General features: G+C 40.3%; 1 protein-coding gene across 1 annotated transcript in view; it reads right to left on the bottom strand.

Moving 5' to 3' along the window:
- The window catches only part of MLYCD (malonyl-CoA decarboxylase), a 58,636-nt gene that overhangs the window by 26,275 nt on the left and 10,935 nt on the right, over positions 1-21,426 (bottom strand). The window contains exons 2-4 of the mRNA XM_050923013.1: positions 17,333-17,445; positions 14,916-15,072; positions 14,045-14,194 (exon numbers count right to left, since the gene is read on the bottom strand). Of these exons, the coding sequence (XP_050778970.1) occupies positions 14,045-14,194; positions 14,916-15,072; positions 17,333-17,445 (420 nt within the window). The remainder of the gene's footprint in view (positions 1-14,044; positions 14,195-14,915; positions 15,073-17,332; positions 17,446-21,426) is intronic.

Raw genomic sequence — 21,426 nt, 5'->3', positions numbered from 1 at the left:
TGAACCTTTTCCAGCTATCCCACGCTGATGTTGGTGAAATGTCCCTTGTGATCCACCAGTGCTTGCAGCACTACTGAAAAGTACCCCTTGCGGTTTATGTACTGGCTGCCTTGGTGCTCCAGTCCCAAGATAGGGATATGTGTTTCATCTATTGCCCCACCACAGTTAGGGAATTCCATTGCAGCAAAGTCATCCACTACAACCTGTACATTTCCCAGAGTCACTACCCTTGATAGCAGCAGCTCAGTGATTGTGTTGGCTACTTGGATCACAGCAGCCCCCACAGTAGATTTGCCCACTCCAAATTGATTCCTGACTGACAGGTAGCTGTCTGGTGTTGCAAGCTTCCAGAGGGCTATCACCATTCACTTGAGAACTGTGAGGGCTGCTCTCATCTTGGTATTCTTGCACTTCAGGGCAAGGGAAAGCAAGTCACAAAGTTCCATGAAAGTGCCCTTACGCTTGCGAAAGTTTTGCAGCCACTGGGAATCATCCCAGACCTGCAATACTATGCGGTCCCACCAGTCTGTGGTTGTTTCCCAGGCCCAGAATCGGCATTCCACGGCGTGAACCTGCCCCATTACCACCATGATGTCCAAATTGCCAGGGACTGTGCTTTGAGAGAAGTCCAAGTCCATGCCCTCATCACTCTCTTCATTGTGCTGCCGTCACCTCCTCTCCTGTTTTTGAAGTTGCTGGTGTGCATATACTTCAGGATAATGCGTGTGGTGTTTACAGTGCTCATAACTGCTGTGGTGATCTCAGCGGGCTCCATGCTTATTGTAGCATGGCGTGTGCAGGAAAGCAGGAGAGCAGAGTGCCAGTGGAAGCAGTCGTTCGATGACGATGGTTTGCACCCTACTGCACCATCTGCTGTGAGCTGCACCCAGGACACAACAGCGGTGGCTGACCTGAGTGGGCTGCACGCTTCCCGTGGTATGGTGTCTGCATGGAAAAAAGGCGTGAAATGATTGTCTGCCGTTGCTTTCACGAAGGAAGGGAGGGGGGCCTGATGACATGTACCCAAAACCACCCATGACAATGTTTTTGCCCCATCAGGCATTGGGAACTCAACCCAGAATTCCAATGGGCGGCAGAGACTCTGAGAACTGTGGGATAGCTACCCACAGTGCAATGCTCCGAAAGTCGACGCTAAACTCAGTACTGTGGACGCACTCTGCTAACTTAATGCACTTAGTGAGTGGGACACACAATCAACTGCATAAAATCGGTTTCTAAAAAATCGACTTCTATAAAATTGACCTAATTTTGTAATGTAGACATACCCTCAGAGACAAACAACTGGCTCTAATAACCTTCTATGGCCCATCTCCTTCTTGCCAACAACCTACCCAAATTACATAATAGAAAGGGGAGGAATGATATGAGTGGAGAAGAGGGGCAACAGAAGTCATCAGACAAAAAAAAATAAAATGAGAGCACAGCCCTTCATTTTAAATGTTGTCAAGTTTCACAAATTCTAGCACTGAGCCCTTCTCCACCTATTAGTTATGCAGACATGTTAGCAAAATTTTGTCTCGGTTTATTAATGCTGCTTAAATGGCCTTTGATTAAATGTCATCCTTCCCCTCAATATCTTGCAGAGTTAAATTAGGAAATCAGGGTCTTTGGCCAGGTAGCTACACGCAAGGTGACTTCAGCAGTCCTAGTTGATAGGTTGACATAAAAAAATCCTACTGCACACAAAGGAGTTGTTCTTACCAAAAATTTCCTGAAGCTGACAAAGAACAAATGTTCTATTAAGTAACGTCTATACGCTTACAAAAAAATATTTTGAAACGTTATATTTTTTTTCTTATCCTTTCAGTAGACATACTGATCCTTTGTGCACCTGGGTGTTTATGTTGTCAGCATACCTTTTTACACTAAAGTAAACAAAGCTATGCTTTGATCTTAAACAAGAAATGTTGCTGAAAATTCAGGACAAGAAAAAGCTTTTGATTACTAAGTCCCCTCCATTATTTTCATTGAATATAGCCAATGTAACAGGATGATCTTCGGATTTTGTAAGACTGGAAACACAATACATCTGTTTAAAAACAAGTGATCTTAATCTACAAGAACTGGTTAGAATTACTCTGTTTGAAGTTGGTTAGAAATCACAGACTGATTAGTGAGGTGCCATTCATTCAGTCTGAGTTTCAGAACAAAAACTGGATTTAAGATGCTAATACCTTATTTTGATTGCTATGATTCAAAAAAAAAAAATTTTTTTAATATAAATACTCCTGGTATCCTGTTGAGTAAGCCCCTTCTCTCCTTGCCCCCTCCTCTCCCAATTATTTTTTAACCATATTTCATACTGAAAATTAAATCTTTTCAGAATATAGTTGTCTGTTACAGCTATCCCCCTATTCCATTTTGTTTCTTACAGCTGTCCCCATACTCCATTTTGTTTTTGTTCTCCTCCTGTGGCCGCCCTTCCCTGGCTGTTAAGTTGTTTACCAGGGTCACTGCCCTTCTCAACGGGATGGCCACTTGTGCTGCGTGCTAAATGGGACCACTGCCCTGTTCAAAGGGTTAGTCCTGTTATCACCTTGTTGAACCTGGGCTCGGTGTAAGGCAGGCAATGTCCAGAGCTGCAAGACCTATTGTGTTTTTAAGATTCTGGGCATGAGTCATAGGCCTCATGTGCTTTTGAGTCACCTATTGCACAGGACTCTGCCCAGACATGTTTCTGTGCTCACCTGCATCTTTTCCCTGTGCCTCCTCCCCTGTGACAGAGGGAGCCTATCAGGATTACTGGCGGGAAACTGCCTGAGTTTGCCTTTAAAAACAAACATTTTTGAAACAAAAATCAGAAAGGTTCCTGCATTGCTGCCTGGTCTGATCAGCCAGGGGTTCTGCGGGGTCCTTTCTCCGCTCTCATTTTATTTTTTGAGCGTAACCCCGTTTTTTGAACCGCCCCTCCCCCCCCCCACGAAGAACGAATTGCTGCCTGAGAGATCTCCTGATTATCGAGACCGTACCGAGCCTTCTGATGTTCTTGCTGCTTCTGCCCTTTGCTGCTGCCTTGGGGACTGCTAAGAATCCCTCTGTGAAACTTTCCCTACTTTTATTTTATTATTTTAGCTGCTGGCTCTGTTTCCCCAGCACACAGACTCAAGCTAAACCTTGGTCTGTGTCTTAAAACCTCTCTTAAACTCCGCAGCGCTTTGCTGCTAAAAATAAGTTTGTGCCGCTGCTAAACTCTGCTCCTGTGGGCTTTGCCTCAGGGCTCCCTGCTTTCAGCTGTATCCCTTGGCTTCAGCCACCATCCCTTGGCTTCCTTGGGAGCTGTATCCTGGGCACATACCATTCTGCCCTCTGTGACTTCCCCATAGCATAAGGTGCATCATAGGTTTTGTTTTTTTTTAGTTTAATAAGTCCTGGTTTGTTAAAATTGTAGAGCTTGTAAGTTCACCTGCCTTGTTATAGTTTACTGTTTTGTTGCTCCGTATAGTTGCTTATTATAGTTTTGCTTAGAATTGTGATATTTGTTGTTTTGCCTAGTCGTTGGTTAAGATAGATAAGGTTTTTGCTGCTTAAATTCGTCTTCCCGCTGTCCCGATCTCTCCCTGAACTTTCCCGTGTCTGTTTTTCCCCCGCTCCAATATCCCCCTCTGTGTGCTTCTCCGTGTCTCCGTTATAACCCTTTGCTGCTTTTTCCCCCGCATCTGCACTCTCTCCGAACTTCCTGACTCCTTGCTGCTCCTCCCCCTCGCGTCTGCATCACCCTCCGAACTTCCCAAACCCCTTGCTGCTTCTCCCCCTGTATAACTTCCCAAACCCTTTGCCGCTTTTTTTCCTTTGTTTTTGGTGTCCGCTTGTTGCTTAAACCTCTCTCTAGCCCTTCTTTGCACTTCTCCACTGCCCCTCCCCTACCGAAGATCACGATCACGCTGCTCCATTGTCCTTACCCTGCAGGGCTTCAGAGTCTCTCGCTGCTTCCAGCCACACACTCCTCTCATCAGTTGCCACTAATCATTCACTCCCCTCCCCACTCCTGTTCCTTGACAGATTATCTGCTATCCTAGCCTCACAAATTAAGTCATTACTTTTCTTTTATACCGTTACATTGCATAAGTTCACTTATATTCACATTTTACTTGTAATTATAACACCCCATTGGTTGCTTCCACTTTTCTGATATACTTTGTATTTGCATTGATACCACTGTGTTACATTGTGTATAACCACTTAATACATTCTATCTAAGATTGTTGACCATTTTATATAGAAGCTACCATTTTATTTTGCATGTCTTTTGATACGCTTATTGACTGTACTTTATCTCATTGTGCTGAACCCCACTTACTGTGCCCCACTGTTAGAACTCCCTACACTGTTCAATAAGAAGAAACCCCCCCCCCATCATTGTCTATTGTAAACACCCTATACACCCCATCCCATCGTATTTTATTGTTAAATTCCCACCACTTCCTTTTTCCTTTAATAAATAAATTAATTGGCACCCCACCTGTGTGGTAATTGCTCCCCAAGATCCCATATACCTGCAGGCAGGGACAATAGTGTGCTCTATGAGAGAAACATTCATAAAATATAACAACTAGTAAACTGTGATCATTAAGTTGCTAGTTTATTGATTTAAAGGGTGTATTCATCCCAGGAAAGACAATATGCACCTAGAAATGTCATTACTATGACATTTTAAATATTTATTATTCCTTCACCTGTAGTTTTAATTTCCTTTCAGAAGCTAGTAATTCTGTTTCTGCAGTTGAGAGAAGAAGGAAATCATGACTGCCACGGATGCACTTTTGACACCATAGAAAAGAGAAAGGACAAGTGGATTAATAATTTTTGTTTTTCCAACATTATTGGATATGGATCTATATTTTCTTGACGTTAATGAGTCCAAGGGCTTCCATTTATAAGAGTCTGGCCTAACAGTAGTTCTGTAATTACCTAGAGCTCCAATCAAGGCAGAGGCCCCAGTTGTGCTAGGTGCTGAATAAAAAAACAAACAAACAGAACAACTAAACTCTCTGTCCCAGACAGATGCAATAAACAAAAAAAGTAGAGGTGCAAGGTAACAGGAGAACAGTTATGCATAACTAAGAAGGCCAATGGGACAAACATGAACACGATGTTGCACTGAAACACTGTGGTGAAACATGATGTTCTATTTTAGTATCAGCAGTATGTTGCATTTTGTTATTTAAAAACAAACAAAAATGTTGACATTCTGAAAGTGAGGTTTGCAGGACTGCTTCATCACCCTGCAAATGTGAGATAGTCTCAGAAATACTAGGATGGGTGGAAACTACTGCGGGAGAGCACAGTAATGAATGATACTCACAGTGTTTCTAGTGGGTTCCTGCAGGAATTAGTTCTTGGCCATATGCTCTTTAACATTTTTATCAATGACCTCGAAGGGGACATAAAATCATCCCTGATAAAGTCTACAGATGACCCAAAAATTGGGGGAATGGTAAATAATTATCAGTGATGTGTCCTATTCCAGAGAGATTTGGATATCTTGGTAAGCTGGGCAGAAGCAAACAATGTCTGTGTTTCAATATGGATAAACATAAATGCATCTGTCTAGGAACAAAACGTAGGCCACACTTACAGGATGAGGGACTCTAACCTGAGAAGCAGTGACTGTGAAAAAGATTTGGGTGTTGTGGTGGATAACTGCCTGTACATGAACTCTCGGTGAGACAGTGTGGCCAAAAGAACTAATCAGGTCCTTGGATGCATGAACAGGGGACTCTTGAAGAGGAGGAAAGAGGTTATTATACCTCTGCACTTGGCACTGGTAAGACTGCTGCTGGAATAGCGTGTCCAGTTCTGGTGTCCACAATACAAGAGGATGTTGACACATTGGAGAAGGCTCAAAGAAGAGCCATGAAAATCACTGAAGGATTACAAATATGCCTTATAGTGATTGAGCTTCTTGAATCTATCTAGTTATTTTAACAAAGAGGGGTCTCTTGATTACAGTCTATAAATACCTATACATGGGGAATATGTATTTAACAATGGGCTCTTCAGTTTAGCAGAGAAAACATACCCAATACAATGGCTGGAAGTTGAAGAAAGTCAAATTCAGACTGGAAATAATGCATATATTTTTAACAGTAAAGGTAATTAACCACTGGAACAGTTTCTTAAGTGTCGTGGGGAATTCTCCATCACTGGCATTTTTAATATCGAGACTGGTTGTTTTTCTAAAAGACATGCTCCAAGAATAATTTGGGGAAGTTCTATGGTCTGTGTTTTGTTGAGGAGATCAGACTAGATGATCACAATGGTCCCTTCTGGTGCTGGAATCAATTAATCTTGCTTGCCTCCAGAATTTTATAAGATTCTTGTGACAGTTTCCAATATTGTAAGATCATCATCATCATCTGGGACTATTTAAAACTTGAAAAGAAATCGTTAAGAATGGTAGTTCTTTAAGTGTTTAAACATTTCTTCTTAAAGTTTGGCTGTAAAAGGTGTGTTATGTGAGGAGAGAGAAAAGTGCAAAGCAAAATTGCATGAGCCAATTAAAGTCTGCAAGTCAACTAGCCTCCTGGCACTACAGAAAAATAAAATAGCTGGAACCCAAATAAGGAAGGGTTGTTTTTACAAAGATAAATAAAATAAATAAGTCAGATGTGGGATTAAAAAGTGGCTTTTCATAGATTCAGAGAGTTGAATTTGTCTGACTTCAGCTTTCTGACATTGGTTCCCTTTGATACCAGTTATTTTTTACATGGTTTTCATCCAAAATCATGGAGACAAACCAAAATACTGTTCTGAGGTAGAAAAAGTGAGATAACTTCTTGCAGGCAAGGAGAATATTTCACTGCAACAGAAAAGTAGTGGATATAGCAGCAGAAACAAAACTCTCCTTCCAGAGCTTCACACAGAGTAAGAATATCCCTATGGTATGAGGAAAGAGGCTAACTGAACACATCACATATATTGTCATTGATTGCCCATGTGGCTAGAATAAGATACAATGAGGCAGCTTTACAACGAGGCACCAGCAGGAGAAAAAGGTGGTTGTCTGTGAATCTGAAATTTCAAGAAATCAATGAACCTGCTGCATCATTCATTCAATACCTTAAAAAGTTTTTACTTTATTTAATGCCAAAAAGCTGAAAGAGGACAACATACAAATTAAAATAGCATATCATCTCTTTGCTACACACTTTTCCGTTACATGGCAACTCTGCTAAAATTAGGTCACCTTTCTTACAAACAGCACAATTATGTAAGCGTTCCATGCATCTCATTTATGTACTTTAACACTTTTCCTGGTAAAGTACGTTGGAAGGCTAACTGTATATACATTCCTAATTTTTGTCACACTGTAATATAAACAATTTTTCAGTACATTAATTCCAAACTTCTTGTGTAAATCTCAATCAAAATCATGCTTTCTTGAGTAATAATGCTGCATAGCAGCATGTGGCATTTTAATGATGGGCAAAGGAGGCCATCGTTCCAACCTCTATCAGAGAAGGCAACACTTCCAACATACTCAAAATCAACTACTGTTAATCACGTTACATGCAATGATAGAAGAATCTGTCATGATATAATAGGAATATCTGGGACAGTACATTTTCAGCACACTGACCCCTGGTAATCTGGGTTGCTAAACAGTGTTTTAGCACCTACATTACTCCACATCTACACAAATGACCCATCAAGCTACCCTGGCAAAAGATGCTTTATCTACACAGATAATGCATGCATCACCACAAAGCCCAAGGAGTTTGGAATATTAGACAGTACTCTTGTGAATACACTAAACACCCTAGACAAGTACTATGCAGCCAACCAACTGTATGTAAGCCCAGCAGAGATGCAAGACAGCGCATTTCATCTCAAAAAACAAGTCGCCAAATGTGAATTCAAGGGCAGCTGGCTTGGGACAAAACTTACTCATTCCATAAATCCCATATACCTTGCTGTTACTCTCGATTGCACACTCTCCTTTAGAGATCATATTGAGAAAACTAAAGCCAAGGTTAGCAGATGAAACAACGTTCTCAGCAAGCCAGCTCCCAATAGTCAAGCACCTACCACCCAGTGCAGATTAGCTCTGGAATACTTGGTATTGCCTTAAATGACTCCGCACTGGAGTTGGCCAGTCTAGAGATGCAACGATCAAGAGATGCTGTGACTGTGGCAGAGAGACTCAAAATACGAAGCATCTCCTGCGATGCCAGCTGTTAAGCACACATGCTGTTCCAGTGATCTGGAGGATTGCAGTGAGATCACATGTGCACAGACGTGATGGAAAGAGTACTGAGGCCATGTCTACATCTAAAATTTTGCAGCGCTGGTTGTTACAGCTGTATTAGTACAGCTGTATAGGGCCAGCGCTGCAGAGTGGCCACACTTACAGCAACCAGCGCTGCAAGTGGTGTTAGATGTGGCCACACTGCAGCGCTGTTGGGCGGCTTCAAGGGGTTTTGGGGAAGGCGAGAGCAAACCGGGGAAGGAGACCAGCTTCGCCGCGGTTTGCTCTCGCGTTCCGCGAACCACCCTGCAAACCGCAGGGAAGGAGACCTGCTTGCTCGGGGGTTCGGCGAACGCGAGAGCAAACCGGGGAAGGAGACCAGCTTGATTACCAGAGGCTTCCTCAGGTATGCTGGGATACCTGCTTATTCCACGGAGGTCAAGAAAAGCGCTGGTAAGTGTCTATACTTGATTACCAGCACTGGATCACCAGCGCTGGATCCTCTACACCCGAGACAAAACGGGAGTACGGCCAGCGCTGCAAACAGGGAGTTGCAGCGCTGGTGGTGCCCTGCAGATGTGTACACCTCCTAAGTTGCAGCGCTGTAATTCCCTCACCAGCGCTGCAACTTTCTGATGTAGACAAGCCCTCAGACACGATAAAAGATCTAAATTACTCACATGAATCTGTCAAATTCTCAGTGGTTTTCCTACATTTATTTAAATAATATAGTTTCCAGCATCACCAAAAGTTTTAAGCACTGCCTGATCAGACTTTTAGGAGAACACGCACTCTACGAAGCAGGTGAAATAGTTCCACATTGAGCAACATTTGCAGAGGGGAAAGTATTTTTGTTTAAACAAATATGGTTTAAACATCTGATCTATGGGAATGACAGTCTGGCAACCATGAAGAGGTAGGTATATTGAGTAATGATTAAATATATTTTCATGCTTCTGTTTTCCACAGTGTGTGACTATTCAATAAATTCTAAGAAATTTATCTTTCAATTTCTGCAAGAAAACGGGAGTCTACCAATTCTGTAAATGTTAATTAAAAGAAATATGGATCTCTTTGTAACTTAAAAAGTTACAGAGCTGCCCTAAGTGTACTGTAAAATTCCATTCATCCCCTCTGGAATATCCATGACTAAGACATTTCTTTCATTTGAATGAATAGCATTTGCTGACTCTTCCTTCCTAATCATTAAGTGAGCTGACGACTTGTTCCCTTGGTCACAAACCTTTCTCTTCAAGCAAATCAGCATCATTTTGGCCCCTTTGCTATTCATTACATTAAATTTGAGCTGTGTAGTAGCCAGTGGAGCCACAACAGACAGATGTTTTACATTCAATACAGTGCTGCTATATCTATATTATTTCTTTCTGAAGAAAGCTCAATCATTTTCTTCTTGATTCTACTGAAGTTTGTGATTATCCAACTCATATATAACTTCCTGAATACAACAACAAAAAACAGGTTGTTGGGAAACTTTTTAAGTGCTCTTCTGAAAAACTTAGCCTTTTTTATTATTAGAAAGATGAAACTTTCTGGAAAACATAAGCTGAAATTAAGGCCAAGTTTTTCAGTCTGAAGCAATGAAGAACTTGGAATTTCACAAAGAAAATGTTTCATAAATCATTTTGAACAAGCTTTCAACTCAGTTTGTAGTCTACTTAAAGGTTATTCTTTTATGACATTAGAACAGATTGAAACAGTAAAACTGATGGCGACCCCATGTGCCATTTAAATTTAAAAAACACTGAATACGCAAATATTTCACTCTCATACAGAGCTTTTCATCGGTAGGTCTCAAAGCGCTTTACAAAGAAAAGTAATAAATTGGCAAATATTTATGTAACATCTTTCAACACGTATGAATACAAAGCATAATTATAGATGTGTTGCGAGGTCTAAAATTAATGTCAAGTTTTTTTCCATTTTACAGTTTGATTCTCAATTGCTAACAATCCCTCCCCTCCCACTCCAATCTCTTCATTTTTGGGTTGAAATCAGTCATATCTGTTCTCAGTTTGAGTCACTGTTTGGGTTTTTATTCTGTTATTTTTAAGATTAAGCAAAACCGTTTCAGTTGTCTGAAAACCAAGATGGTGAAAAAAAATACAATTCATACAATCCCCTACCATTATAAAAAAAATAGTTAGTAACCATTTTCAGACAGCACTAGTATTTCCACAGTGGGGAATATTAGAATCTTTAAAACCTTGCTTCAAGAAATCTCTCATTATACTTATTCCATAATGCAAATCCATCAGAAGTATTTCTATTTCCAACACATTGGCAAGAATTTATTTGAAATAATTTTCTCTTGCATACTTCAAACATGAAGGTTTGGGGCTTTTTTGAGAAAGTGTTCCTTCTGCTCACTTATTTTGGTTTTCATTAAATATATTTCCCTATTACCTCTGATCTAAAAACTAGTTACAGAACACACCAAGACTAACAGAAAATAGCTCATAGCCATCCATCACAATGGCTTTTACAGATCATGATTATACAATCAAAATCTTCAGCACACTGATACATAAAATCACAGTGATTGTATTCCAAAATAAACACATTGTTCGGAAGCACTGTGTACAGATGATCAATTTGTTCCTAAAATTTTCCAGATTCCAATACACAATTAAATTATAGCTCCAGTATTCTGCCAAATGCTCAGCTATCAGGTTCTCACTAATTTTTACATTTAAACATTTTCAAGATGGCAACATCCAGAACATGGTCATTTCCTTAGGAAATTAAAAGTTACAGAGGCTTGAAATTAAGTGATTTTGAATTAATCAAATACAGTGGAGTGTAAACAAATAAATAATAGTACATATTTTCCCACATTGTCATTATACTCTTTGTTTATTCTCCCTAAGGATTATTTTTTTAAATCAAGGCATGAGAATAATATTACAGTCTAATAATATTAATATCTATGGGAATGACACCCAGCAGGTAGAGCAAAACACAGCAATTTAGTTTGGCACTTAACATAGCAAGCTAAACTTTTAATAAGACAACTTCCTAAGTGCCTGTCTAAAGCCAAAATTAAAATGTTTAATGCCTATAATGCTTGGATTTTGAATTTCTCTGTAACACTATGACTCCCAATTCAGGACAGCAAAAGATTTCTAACTTTGTAGGGTCTAATTGTCTAAGTTGCTGAGAATCTTCAGCTGTCATTAAAATCAAGAGAGAACACCACTTTGTATGACAGGGTTGTAACACTGTGTGTAAATTTCACTCCCCATCTTTTCCAGATACTTTTGTGATTAAGTTCTTTAGTCTCCACATCTAGGAAGGGATAAAGTGAAACCCCGCTATAATGCGAATTCGGATATAACGCAATCATAAGGTGGCTCCGGGTGCCACCGAAGCAAAAAAAAAAAAAAAAAGAATGTGCCTTCCCCACTGCCTCTTTCTCCCCCCTCACTCCCACCCCTACTTTTTCTTTTGGCGAGAAGAGCGTTCCCCTCCCAAGCTGCTCCTCGCTCTTCTCTGCCCCTTGCACATCTCCTCTGCTCTCCTCACGTGTTTCCCTCTCTTGTTGCATGGCTGAGAGCCCCCGTTGCTGGAGCAAGCTGACAGTTGGGAAGGATGCTACAGAAACAGTGGCATGAACTTTGCTCTGAATATTAGCAACTCCTCAGTGTCAAAAGCTGCAATCGGCTCTCTGGGTGGAGAGGAGTCAGCTGAGCACCTTTGTACAGCTCCCTCGAGAGCCGCTCCAGCCCCAGTCTGCCAGGTCCCAAAACTCCAGTTATAAAAGTCCAAATCCAGCCATTCTCAGGCTGGTTCTGGCTCGTTTAATAGGTTGATTAGCTTGTGCTGTCACCAATTATTGCTAGATCCTTTCAGTTACCATTATGGGCAGTTCGCAAATGCAAGTAATTTTCTGCCCAAGAGAAACTGATCGGCTTGAAATGGTAAATTTTCATAACCCCGCTATAACGTGACCCTGCATTTATCGCGATTATCATGTTATAGTGGGATTTCACTGTAGTTACAGTGAAAAAGAGGCTTGTTTGCCTCTCAGGCACTAAACAGCCCTACATTTAAATTGGTAGATTTGCACTGAAACTTTTCAGTACCATCTTGAAAAAAGCAAACGTGACTGCATTTTAATATTTTAATTTTGTTGAATAAAACATTACTTTTAAGAAGTTGATAACATAAGTGTCTGATCTAACACCAAGTTCATACAGAAGTTAATCCTAGAATAGACAGCCAAATTTTTCCAAAACACACAACAGATTCTGAGCAACCCCAGGAACATAAGTGCCTGATCACATGCCAAGGTTGCTTAAATATTAACCTAATAAAATGAGAAGTCAGGATTTCCTAATTCCTCTCTCAGTAGAGTATTGTTTAATACTAAACATTTCTTATACTATTAATGCTTTCACTATATTTTATCTACCAGGCTTACAGTTCAAAGCAATTGTTTAGTAAAACACTAAGGATCAATGCATTATTCTTTTGTTTAAATTCTCTACAAAACTGACCGACCCATTAAAGTTCAATTACTTCACGATGTATGATTCTGATTAAAATGGGAGTCAGAATACATGTACTTCTGATAGCCCCAATCTATGTATGGACTTATACATCTGTGTGTATATGCGCCAATACTCTTATCTTACTAAGCTAACACTTCCAAAAATGTTAATTCAGCTTAATAGGAAGAATAGATCCTCCAACAGTTATTCCTAACAGCTACAAGAAAAATAAACTCTTCTCCAAGAGTTTAGAATAGTTAAAGGTGGATGTGTTTGTTACAAAAGGTAAAATAGCAGACACATGGAGACATTTTATTTACAATTACAACACAACTGAAAGCTCAAATCCATTAGTGCTTTCACATGCTATTTCTAAATTCTTATACAATCCATACTCCACATCAATTATTTGGGTTCACAATACAGTGCTACTCTATTATAATTAGAGGTGGTTGGAAAATTTTAAAAAGGGAAGATTTCTGCGTGCGCGCGCACACACACACTCCACTTTCTGATCAGCTCTAGTTAGAATAGGAGACATGTTGATCAATTAGTTGTTCACTTTGCAGTGAAATGTTTGTAACAATACAAAGAAATTGCAAATGATAAATAAATAGCTGCAATTACTTTAATAAATAAATCTAGACTTATCTGCAATATTCTATTCTACATTTCTCTGTACTATACCAAAATACTACATTCTAGACCAACGTAGAAACTAAATATCTACACCAAGAGTTTAACTTTGACTGTTTAAAACAATCAAGTAAAGAAAAGACATTTTTTAAGAGGAGGAGAAGGAGTTGTACCCTGGACTTGGACCACAATGGGTCTTATTTTACACCTTCTACATCAGCTTCTAACCTCATTATTTTCAAAATCTGAACCTCAAACATCTAATTTATTAATTGTCAAAAACAAAGAAGAGGGGTATGTATATCTATCTATCTTATCAATGACAAAACATACTATAATGCACTGAGAAAAAAATCTGCATTCAGATAAGAGAAATCCCTTGTAACTATGTCAACTAAGAGGTATTTTGCGAAAGAAAGCTACCAAATGAGTTCAAGAGACATGTATTTCTTAAAAAACAGAAAATCAAGGAGCCAATATTAAGTTTTAGTGCTGATTTACTACATACAGATGGGAAAAAACTTTTTCAGCCCTCAGAAGGTCATCCAAGACTTAATGGGAATCCATGGCAGCTCTACATCTTCAGTAATGAGGAAGTGACTACTTGAAAAAAAAAAAAAAAAAAGGGGGGGGGGGGAGGGGGAATTCCAGCAGGACAAAACCCCAAAGTGCAATTTACCACACCTACCTGTAGTTCTTTAACAACTCGTTTGATGAGGTGAGTCCCCAGTTCTACACCCTGAAGTCCCTGCTGAGTCAAACTGATTGAATAGAAAATGGCTGTAGTAATTTTGTTCATATCTTCCTTTTCCAGAGGGGGAACCTCTTTCACTATGGCCTGTGAAAGAAGAATTAAAAAATTAGTAAGAGTTACCATCACCCCAAGATGTATTTCATTTTACTACTTTCTAATTTATTAATAACAGTTTTTCCATTCTCTTACTGTATTCAATCTATTGAGACAAAGTCAAGCTCTAGCACAGTATAAAAGATATTCTAATCACCACATCCCGCACTCCGAATCCCCCCGACCATTTCTCTGCCTAGGAGCAGCAGGGACATGTTGCCACTTCCAGGGAACCACGTGGAGCAAGGTAGGGAGCCTTCACCAACCAGACTTTCACTGAAGACCAGAAATGCCAGTTTATAGAGCTTGCTGGTTGGTAAAGATAACACAGCTTTTACTACACTTTGAAAGCTAGCTCTGTCACCATTACTATAGAAGGCGGCGGAACATAAGGGGGATGGGGGAGGGCGGCAAGAGATCGACCACCCATTACTGGCAGGTATCATTAATACAACAACCGAAATAGAATTTTTCTTCAATGAACAAAGATTCCTGCCACTTATTCTAAAACTGTATTACAATTCACATTACATCATTCACTAGAGTTATTCTTGAAAAAATAAGTAGCATCATTAGCAGCACCAAGAATTTAACTTGGATTTCCAAAATGAGAGTTTAACACAGGCTTCTGATCCATTCTGAACCAATTTTTTAAAACAAGCCTATTTAGCGATTTAAACATTGGAGTAGGTATGGAATATGCTGACTGTACCTGGATGCTGCTGGAGATTTCCTTGGTTAGTGCTACATGCAAGACTATCAATGGTTCCCCGGGGATTGCACAGTGGGCAAAAAAGTAGCACCTTCTATATGATCCAACTCGGCGCTTCATATCAATCCAGTTTCTGACAGGATGCACTGCTTCAGAGCTGAATAGGAGGTTAAAAAAATTCAGATTTTCATCTAAAAAAACAGAATTCACCCAACCCACTGTATCAACCTAATGCTGTTCCCATTAATGTCAATGGCAAAACTCTTATTGACATCAGTAGGGCAGGATCAGGCTATAAATGAGAAAATGAAATTCACCCTCAAACTGTAACATAATAGATTTTGTAAAATATCTCTCACATACACACACCCTCTGTCTGTCAGTAGCCTTCTCTGGAACAAAAGTTCCAACTTGCAGTTTGTATTTTATAGAGGAGACCAGATTAGACCACTGTGCCACTGAGTCATTGAATGACCTTGGGTACATCACATCCCCTCAGGCATCAGTTTCTACAACAGTACAACAGAGATCACCCTTGTAAAGAACTTTGAAAGTTTTGGATGAAAAGCACTACATTAAGCACAAAATGGTTCCTCTTAATATTACTGTCTATCCCAGTGGTTCCCAAACTTGTTCTGCCACTTGTGCAGAGAAAGCCCCTGGTGGGCCGGGCTGGTTTGTTTACTGGCCGCATCCGCAGGTTCGGCTGATCGCGGCTCCCACTAGCCGTGGTTCGTTGCTCCAGCCCAATGGGAGCTGCTCGAAGCTGCGCGGGCAGAGGGACATACTGGCTACCGCTTCCAACAGCTCCCATTGGCCTGGAGCAGCAAACCACTGTCAGTGGGAGTCGCGAGTGGCCAAACCTGCAGACGCGGCCAGTAAACAAACTGACCCGGCCCACCAGGGGCTTTCCCTGCACAAGCAGCGGAACAAGTTTAGGAACCACTGGTGTAGCCTAATGGAATGCTATTTTCAAATACATTTAAAAATCTAACGTCCTCATCCCATCCTATTGCTAATACTTTTGTTGCATGTGCACAGAATGATATCATTTTTTTAGAAAAGGGACTCTAGATATTAGTGAAAGGATTTTATAAATTAATATTTCAAAAGGATTCATGTAATAGTGAAACAGGAACGTGAAGTCTCTCCTCAACTAGTTTTAGTACTCTATTCAAATCCTTTAATTTATCAGTATCCATAGATTAATCACATATAGTTTTAATTAAACTAAATAACTTTTATTAAGAAGTTTTTGTAGAACACAAATTCCCTTAGTCGTCTTTTTAAATACTCATTTAACAAACACTTTAGTCTTAAAATTGTTATGCTCCAGTCTCTAGTTTGAAAGACTTGGATTTCAATTAGTTATTTTTGTTTTGCAGACCACCATTGTATCATCATTTTATTTTCTTTGTGATACAAAGAACAGGTGAAGTTATCTGCCCTCAACTCTTTCTTAGAGATGTTTTCTTCTTGAAAGCTTTTTAGAGTTCAACCATGGGAAAAAAATTCAACACAATAGAACTTTGATTCACACATTTCCAGCTGAATCAATTTTGAAGATAGAAATAAATATTGTTGATTGTCAAGGCACTTGTACAAACTTGACCTCAATTTACAAAGAAGAGCTGTGTTATCCAGCACTTTGCAAACCGGAAAGCTCTATAAACCGGCATTTCAGAAGTGAGTGCAGTGTACGGGGTCTGGGAGGGAGTTTGGATGTGGGAGGGAGCTCAGGGCAGGACGTTGCAACGTGGGAGGGGTTTTGGGGTGCTGGATCCGGGTGGTACTCACTTCAGGAAGCTCCCTGCAAGCAGCGAGTCTCCAAAGAGGCTCGGCCAGTCGGCTCCATGTGCTGCCCCCCGCTTCCAAACTCTTTCCCCCTGAATTAACCAGAATTTTTGACTTACCCATTCCCCAAACATGCTGGATGATAAAGCTTTAACTGCATATTTTATACCGGATTCTGCATACTTTAAATGACCACTATACGTAACTGCTGAAGAATTACAATAATATTTGATTAGATGTAAGGTCTTGGTATACTATACTGCCTCCTTACTGTGTAGGATTCACCAGCAGCAGAATAGACTTGGGTGTCTTTTATGGCCATCACAAGAGATATTCTTTGCTCTAAGCATACTCTCCCAGAGCCTACAGCTCTAATTTATGTTGAAAAAGACCATAAGTATGAATCATCTCACACCCTAAGGATATTGTTTATGATCTACATAATTCTGTTAAAATCAATGTATATGCTAAATAATATTCATAAGGTTGCAATTCTTTAATCATACTTTGCATTATAGCATAGGAATGCAATTTCTTGAAGTAGGCTCTGCACAAGGGCCTGCAAAAGGGCCAACCCATTGTTCAAACTACATCAACAAACATTGGAAATTCTTGACACTTACTCACTAATCTTCTGAAGCACTTCACAAGGTGACTGCCAGGTGACTCGCTCCAGGCTTAGGAATCCGGTAGAAAACCATTCCGAAAGCATGCTCCTTAGCACGCCATTCATTTCCTTGAAACAGGAAGAGAAAAACTGACTCATTACTTTGTTATCTTGCACTCAGTTTATTCAATCTAGGAAAAGGCCATCTATTTCACTAACGATTTTTTGTTTACTTTTTACCATTACCACACTGGAAGTTTTAAGCAAGTTATTTGGTCCATTTGAGAAAGCTAATTGCAAATTAGCTGAAGCTCGAATAAATAGAAATTGTTTTAATCTAGAACTAAAATGAGGAAAATGTTTACAAGATACTATGCAGACATTCTCTATGGCGTGCTGCAGATAAAACCCAAAACAGTTAAGTTGAGAAGGACACACCAGAACAGTATCTGAGTGGTCTTCAACACTGACAAAAACTGAATCTCAAATCACATGTTTGCTCAGATGCATCAATTAGGAAGCCAAAAACAAATCAAGGAGAAGGGTTTCAAACTGAATGTCTCATATAATATTCTGCCTCAATCTCTGCTGAATACTAAGCAGCTCACATATTAGGAAGGTTATTAGCATTAGATCAGTATTATGGTCAACATTCATAGATAACACTTGACAACCAGGTTTAAAAAGAGTAAGATTCTCTAAGAAGCAAGCAAACCACTGAAGAATTTTTAAGTCACTTGCATATTACTCTTTGTTCACTACTGTTTTTGGAACAGTTTTAACCACCTCTTCACTGCTGGCTGCACAAAGAATAAAATGGGTAAGTATTATCTATTCCAATGCTCCCTATAGCACTGACAAAGCAGGAAGAACCTTTTCTGTACTGTTACCTCCAGGACCAAGATTATGTAGGTTAGGTGAAAAAAGCTTAGCTGAGTCTGCTTGTAAACTTTGGCAACCCAATTCTAGGGTTACCATATTTAAACTTTCAAAAGAGAGGACACTCCATGAGAGGTAGCCCCGCCCCATCCACTCCCTCCCACTTCCTGCCTCCTGACAGCCCCCCACATAATCCCCAATCTATTCAATGCCCCTGCTCCTTGTCCCCTGATCGCCCCCTCCAGGTCTTCTACCCCGACTGCCTCCTCCGGGATCCCACCCCTATCTAAGCCTCCCTTCTCCTTTACCCTGACTGCCCCCTCTCGAGACCCCCCCCAACTGCCCCCCTAGGACTCCACCCCTACCTGTCCCCTAACTACCTTGACTCCTATCCACACCCTCATCCCCCAACAGGTGCCACCAGAACACCTGGTCCATCCAACCCCCCCCACCCCCGGTCCCTGACTGCCCCAACCCCTCTCCACAACCCAGCCTCCTAACAGCCGTCCCCTCCCCCGCCGGAATCCCTGACACATCTAACGCTCCCTGCTCCCTGACTGCCCCCCAGGACCCTCTGCCCCTTCTCCAACCCTTCAGCTCCCTTACCGGGCTGCTCAGACCGGCATGGCACGCTGAGGCTGTGGGGCAGGGGGGAGCAGGGGAGGGGCTCTGGCTGCTGGAGGCCGAGATGCAAGCAGCTCAATCCAGCCCAGCTGCTCTGTCAAACGTGCTGCACTCTGCACTGGGAGGGAAATAACGGACTTTTTTAGATTTTTACAAAGTCCTCCCAGATGGCTATTTAAGATCCCAACCTGTCCGGGATAATCTGGACATATGGTAACCCTATCCAACTCACACATGGATGCTTCTGCTTTAGACAGATGCCCCTCAAAGAAATGGTAGGGAATACTGTTCACAGATAAACTAGTTGGGATATCAATCTTTGAAATGTTGTAGTATATCACCACACTGACCTCTAGGGAAACAGAGTAAAACTCTCTGAAGATGCAACACTTGAGTTTGTTCCAATTTATTGCTATACTCTGCCTGACCTTCAGAGTATTCTGTATTGCAGTCAGTAACAAAGTTACCAGAGAATCCCCCCCCAATATTTCATTCATTCACTGGTGCTGCTCTATTGTGCCTAAAGGAATACTTTAAAAAAAATGAATATAAAATAAACCACCACACACCATTTTCTAGATCACTAGCAAACAGATCATCATCAGAAATCACTTAAATGCAAGAGGTGCTCAGTTTCATATCATGATGACACGCATTAAACAGCACAAATAATTTTGCATCCCAAGTTACAAGATCTTTAGTTGTAATGTGCTATGTATTACTGTCCCTCTGTATTTCCCATTTGAAGCGGAACATGATAAAATAAGTTATCAAAAAAAAATTCTGCGGCATAAAGAAAAAATATCATTAAGAAAAGAATAGTAATGGGTAGGTTTGATTGATTCAAATAACAAATGTACTCACACCCTGGCTGTGTAAAGTCTGCAAAGACTTCCAATGAACAATTAGGATTCAAGTGACCTGTATCTCAAGAAGGATAAATTTCAGAAGCTATCTATTGGACCACATATAAGCACATTGTTGAAGAGCAGATGTAATTATGTACATTGACTATTCCATGCAAAGTTTCATTGCCACAATTATGAAGGCAAACTCATTCCTGATATAGCTCCAGTCACTTCAAGGGACTTACACTCTGGATGAATTGGCCCCACAGTCTCCTTCAAAAAGATCCCAAAACTACTTAAAAAAAAAAAACACAAAAAATAATTTTAGAAATACCAGTTAATAAAGCTGGCATGAGTAGGATATTTGCACCTCATTTTTATACATTTTGATTATGTATTTATAATCACCCAGTGTATGTTACCAACGCCTAATTATTTAGTTATTAAATATGCATATTATGGTTGTGTCAAGAGATTTTAATCAGGACTTCAATGTACGAAATATTTTATAAACATAGTAATTGGCATGTCCCTGACCCAAATTACTTGCATTTTAAAATGGGAATCAACTTATGAAGGGTGTGGGTTGACAAGACAAATCTCATTTTATATACATATTAATTTATACCATAATATTAGCTTTCCCTAACTCCCATCAGTCACCAGCAAGATGGCCTCTGAGCTTAGCAATAAATTGTTGGCAAGTTTCATGTGAGCACCAGGGCAAAACAGATCTTGAAAGGTGGTATAAAAGAGAGGCTAGCAGTTTTACAGATCAGGTCAGGAAGGGGATTACAAACTGAACATAAAGCACACCTCTTGAACTCCCATCTCTTAGCTTTAGTATCTTGCATCACAGATCTGAGAACAAATGCCAGCATGTCTGCACCTAATGGCCCCCAAGTTTTCTACTACTATCTACAAACTATGAACTAACAATTAACTTATCTAAAGGTAGGCACTTGGAAACTGTTTCCAGAGAGCTAGGTCTGACACTCAGCCAGTGTTCCTGGTCTGTGCAATACTGAACAGTCTGATGAAACCGAGGCACTTGAGTCTCTTTTTATATCCTTGCCTGCAGAACATTTGAGGCCCTGAGGGAGAGTGCATGGGTGCTCCAACAGGTGGACATTTTCCATTAATCCTGCTACATCAGCAGCACATCTCCCATTATTGGAAAAGTACAGAGGCCTACTTGAAGAATTTCAAAATCATACATGTAGTTCACCTGCAATTCAACTGTCCCAATCATTCTCTTTCACCTCAGAATGGACCATCCTGACCAAGGTCTAACCTATTGGAAAGAGCCAAGCCACTAACTGATGCATCTTTGTATTCCCTGGTATCTTTGTTTTTATTGTTTGCACTATAGATACATATGCAATTGGGCAGCAGTAGTAAGGTTACCAACAGTACGAACAGACATGGCTCAAAAGTCTTACTTCACACTATTACATTTTTTACAGGGTACAGAACTACAGCATTAGAAATGTGGATTCCATAAATATTTACTTATCTTTACTCTGGTAGACCCCAAAGGGGCTGTACTGGAAGTACCAGGAAAAATAAGCAGCCACACTCTGCATTGCTGTAAACCAGAGCACATGTAATTTAGAATATAAAGACTTTATTTTGGCATTACGTTTAATACTCCGGTTTTAGTAATATTTGACCATGACTTTTGTCCCAGTTATGACCATAGAAGACAGGTCCTTTGGATTCTGTCTGTTTGAATACACCTCATTTTCCCCTTTAGCGT

The sequence above is a fragment of the Gopherus flavomarginatus genome, chromosome 14, assembly GCF_025201925.1.
Source record: "Gopherus flavomarginatus isolate rGopFla2 chromosome 14, rGopFla2.mat.asm, whole genome shotgun sequence".
Lineage (NCBI taxonomy): Eukaryota > Metazoa > Chordata > Testudines > Testudinidae > Gopherus > Gopherus flavomarginatus.
This window is presented reverse-complemented; position numbering and strand designations above follow the sequence as displayed.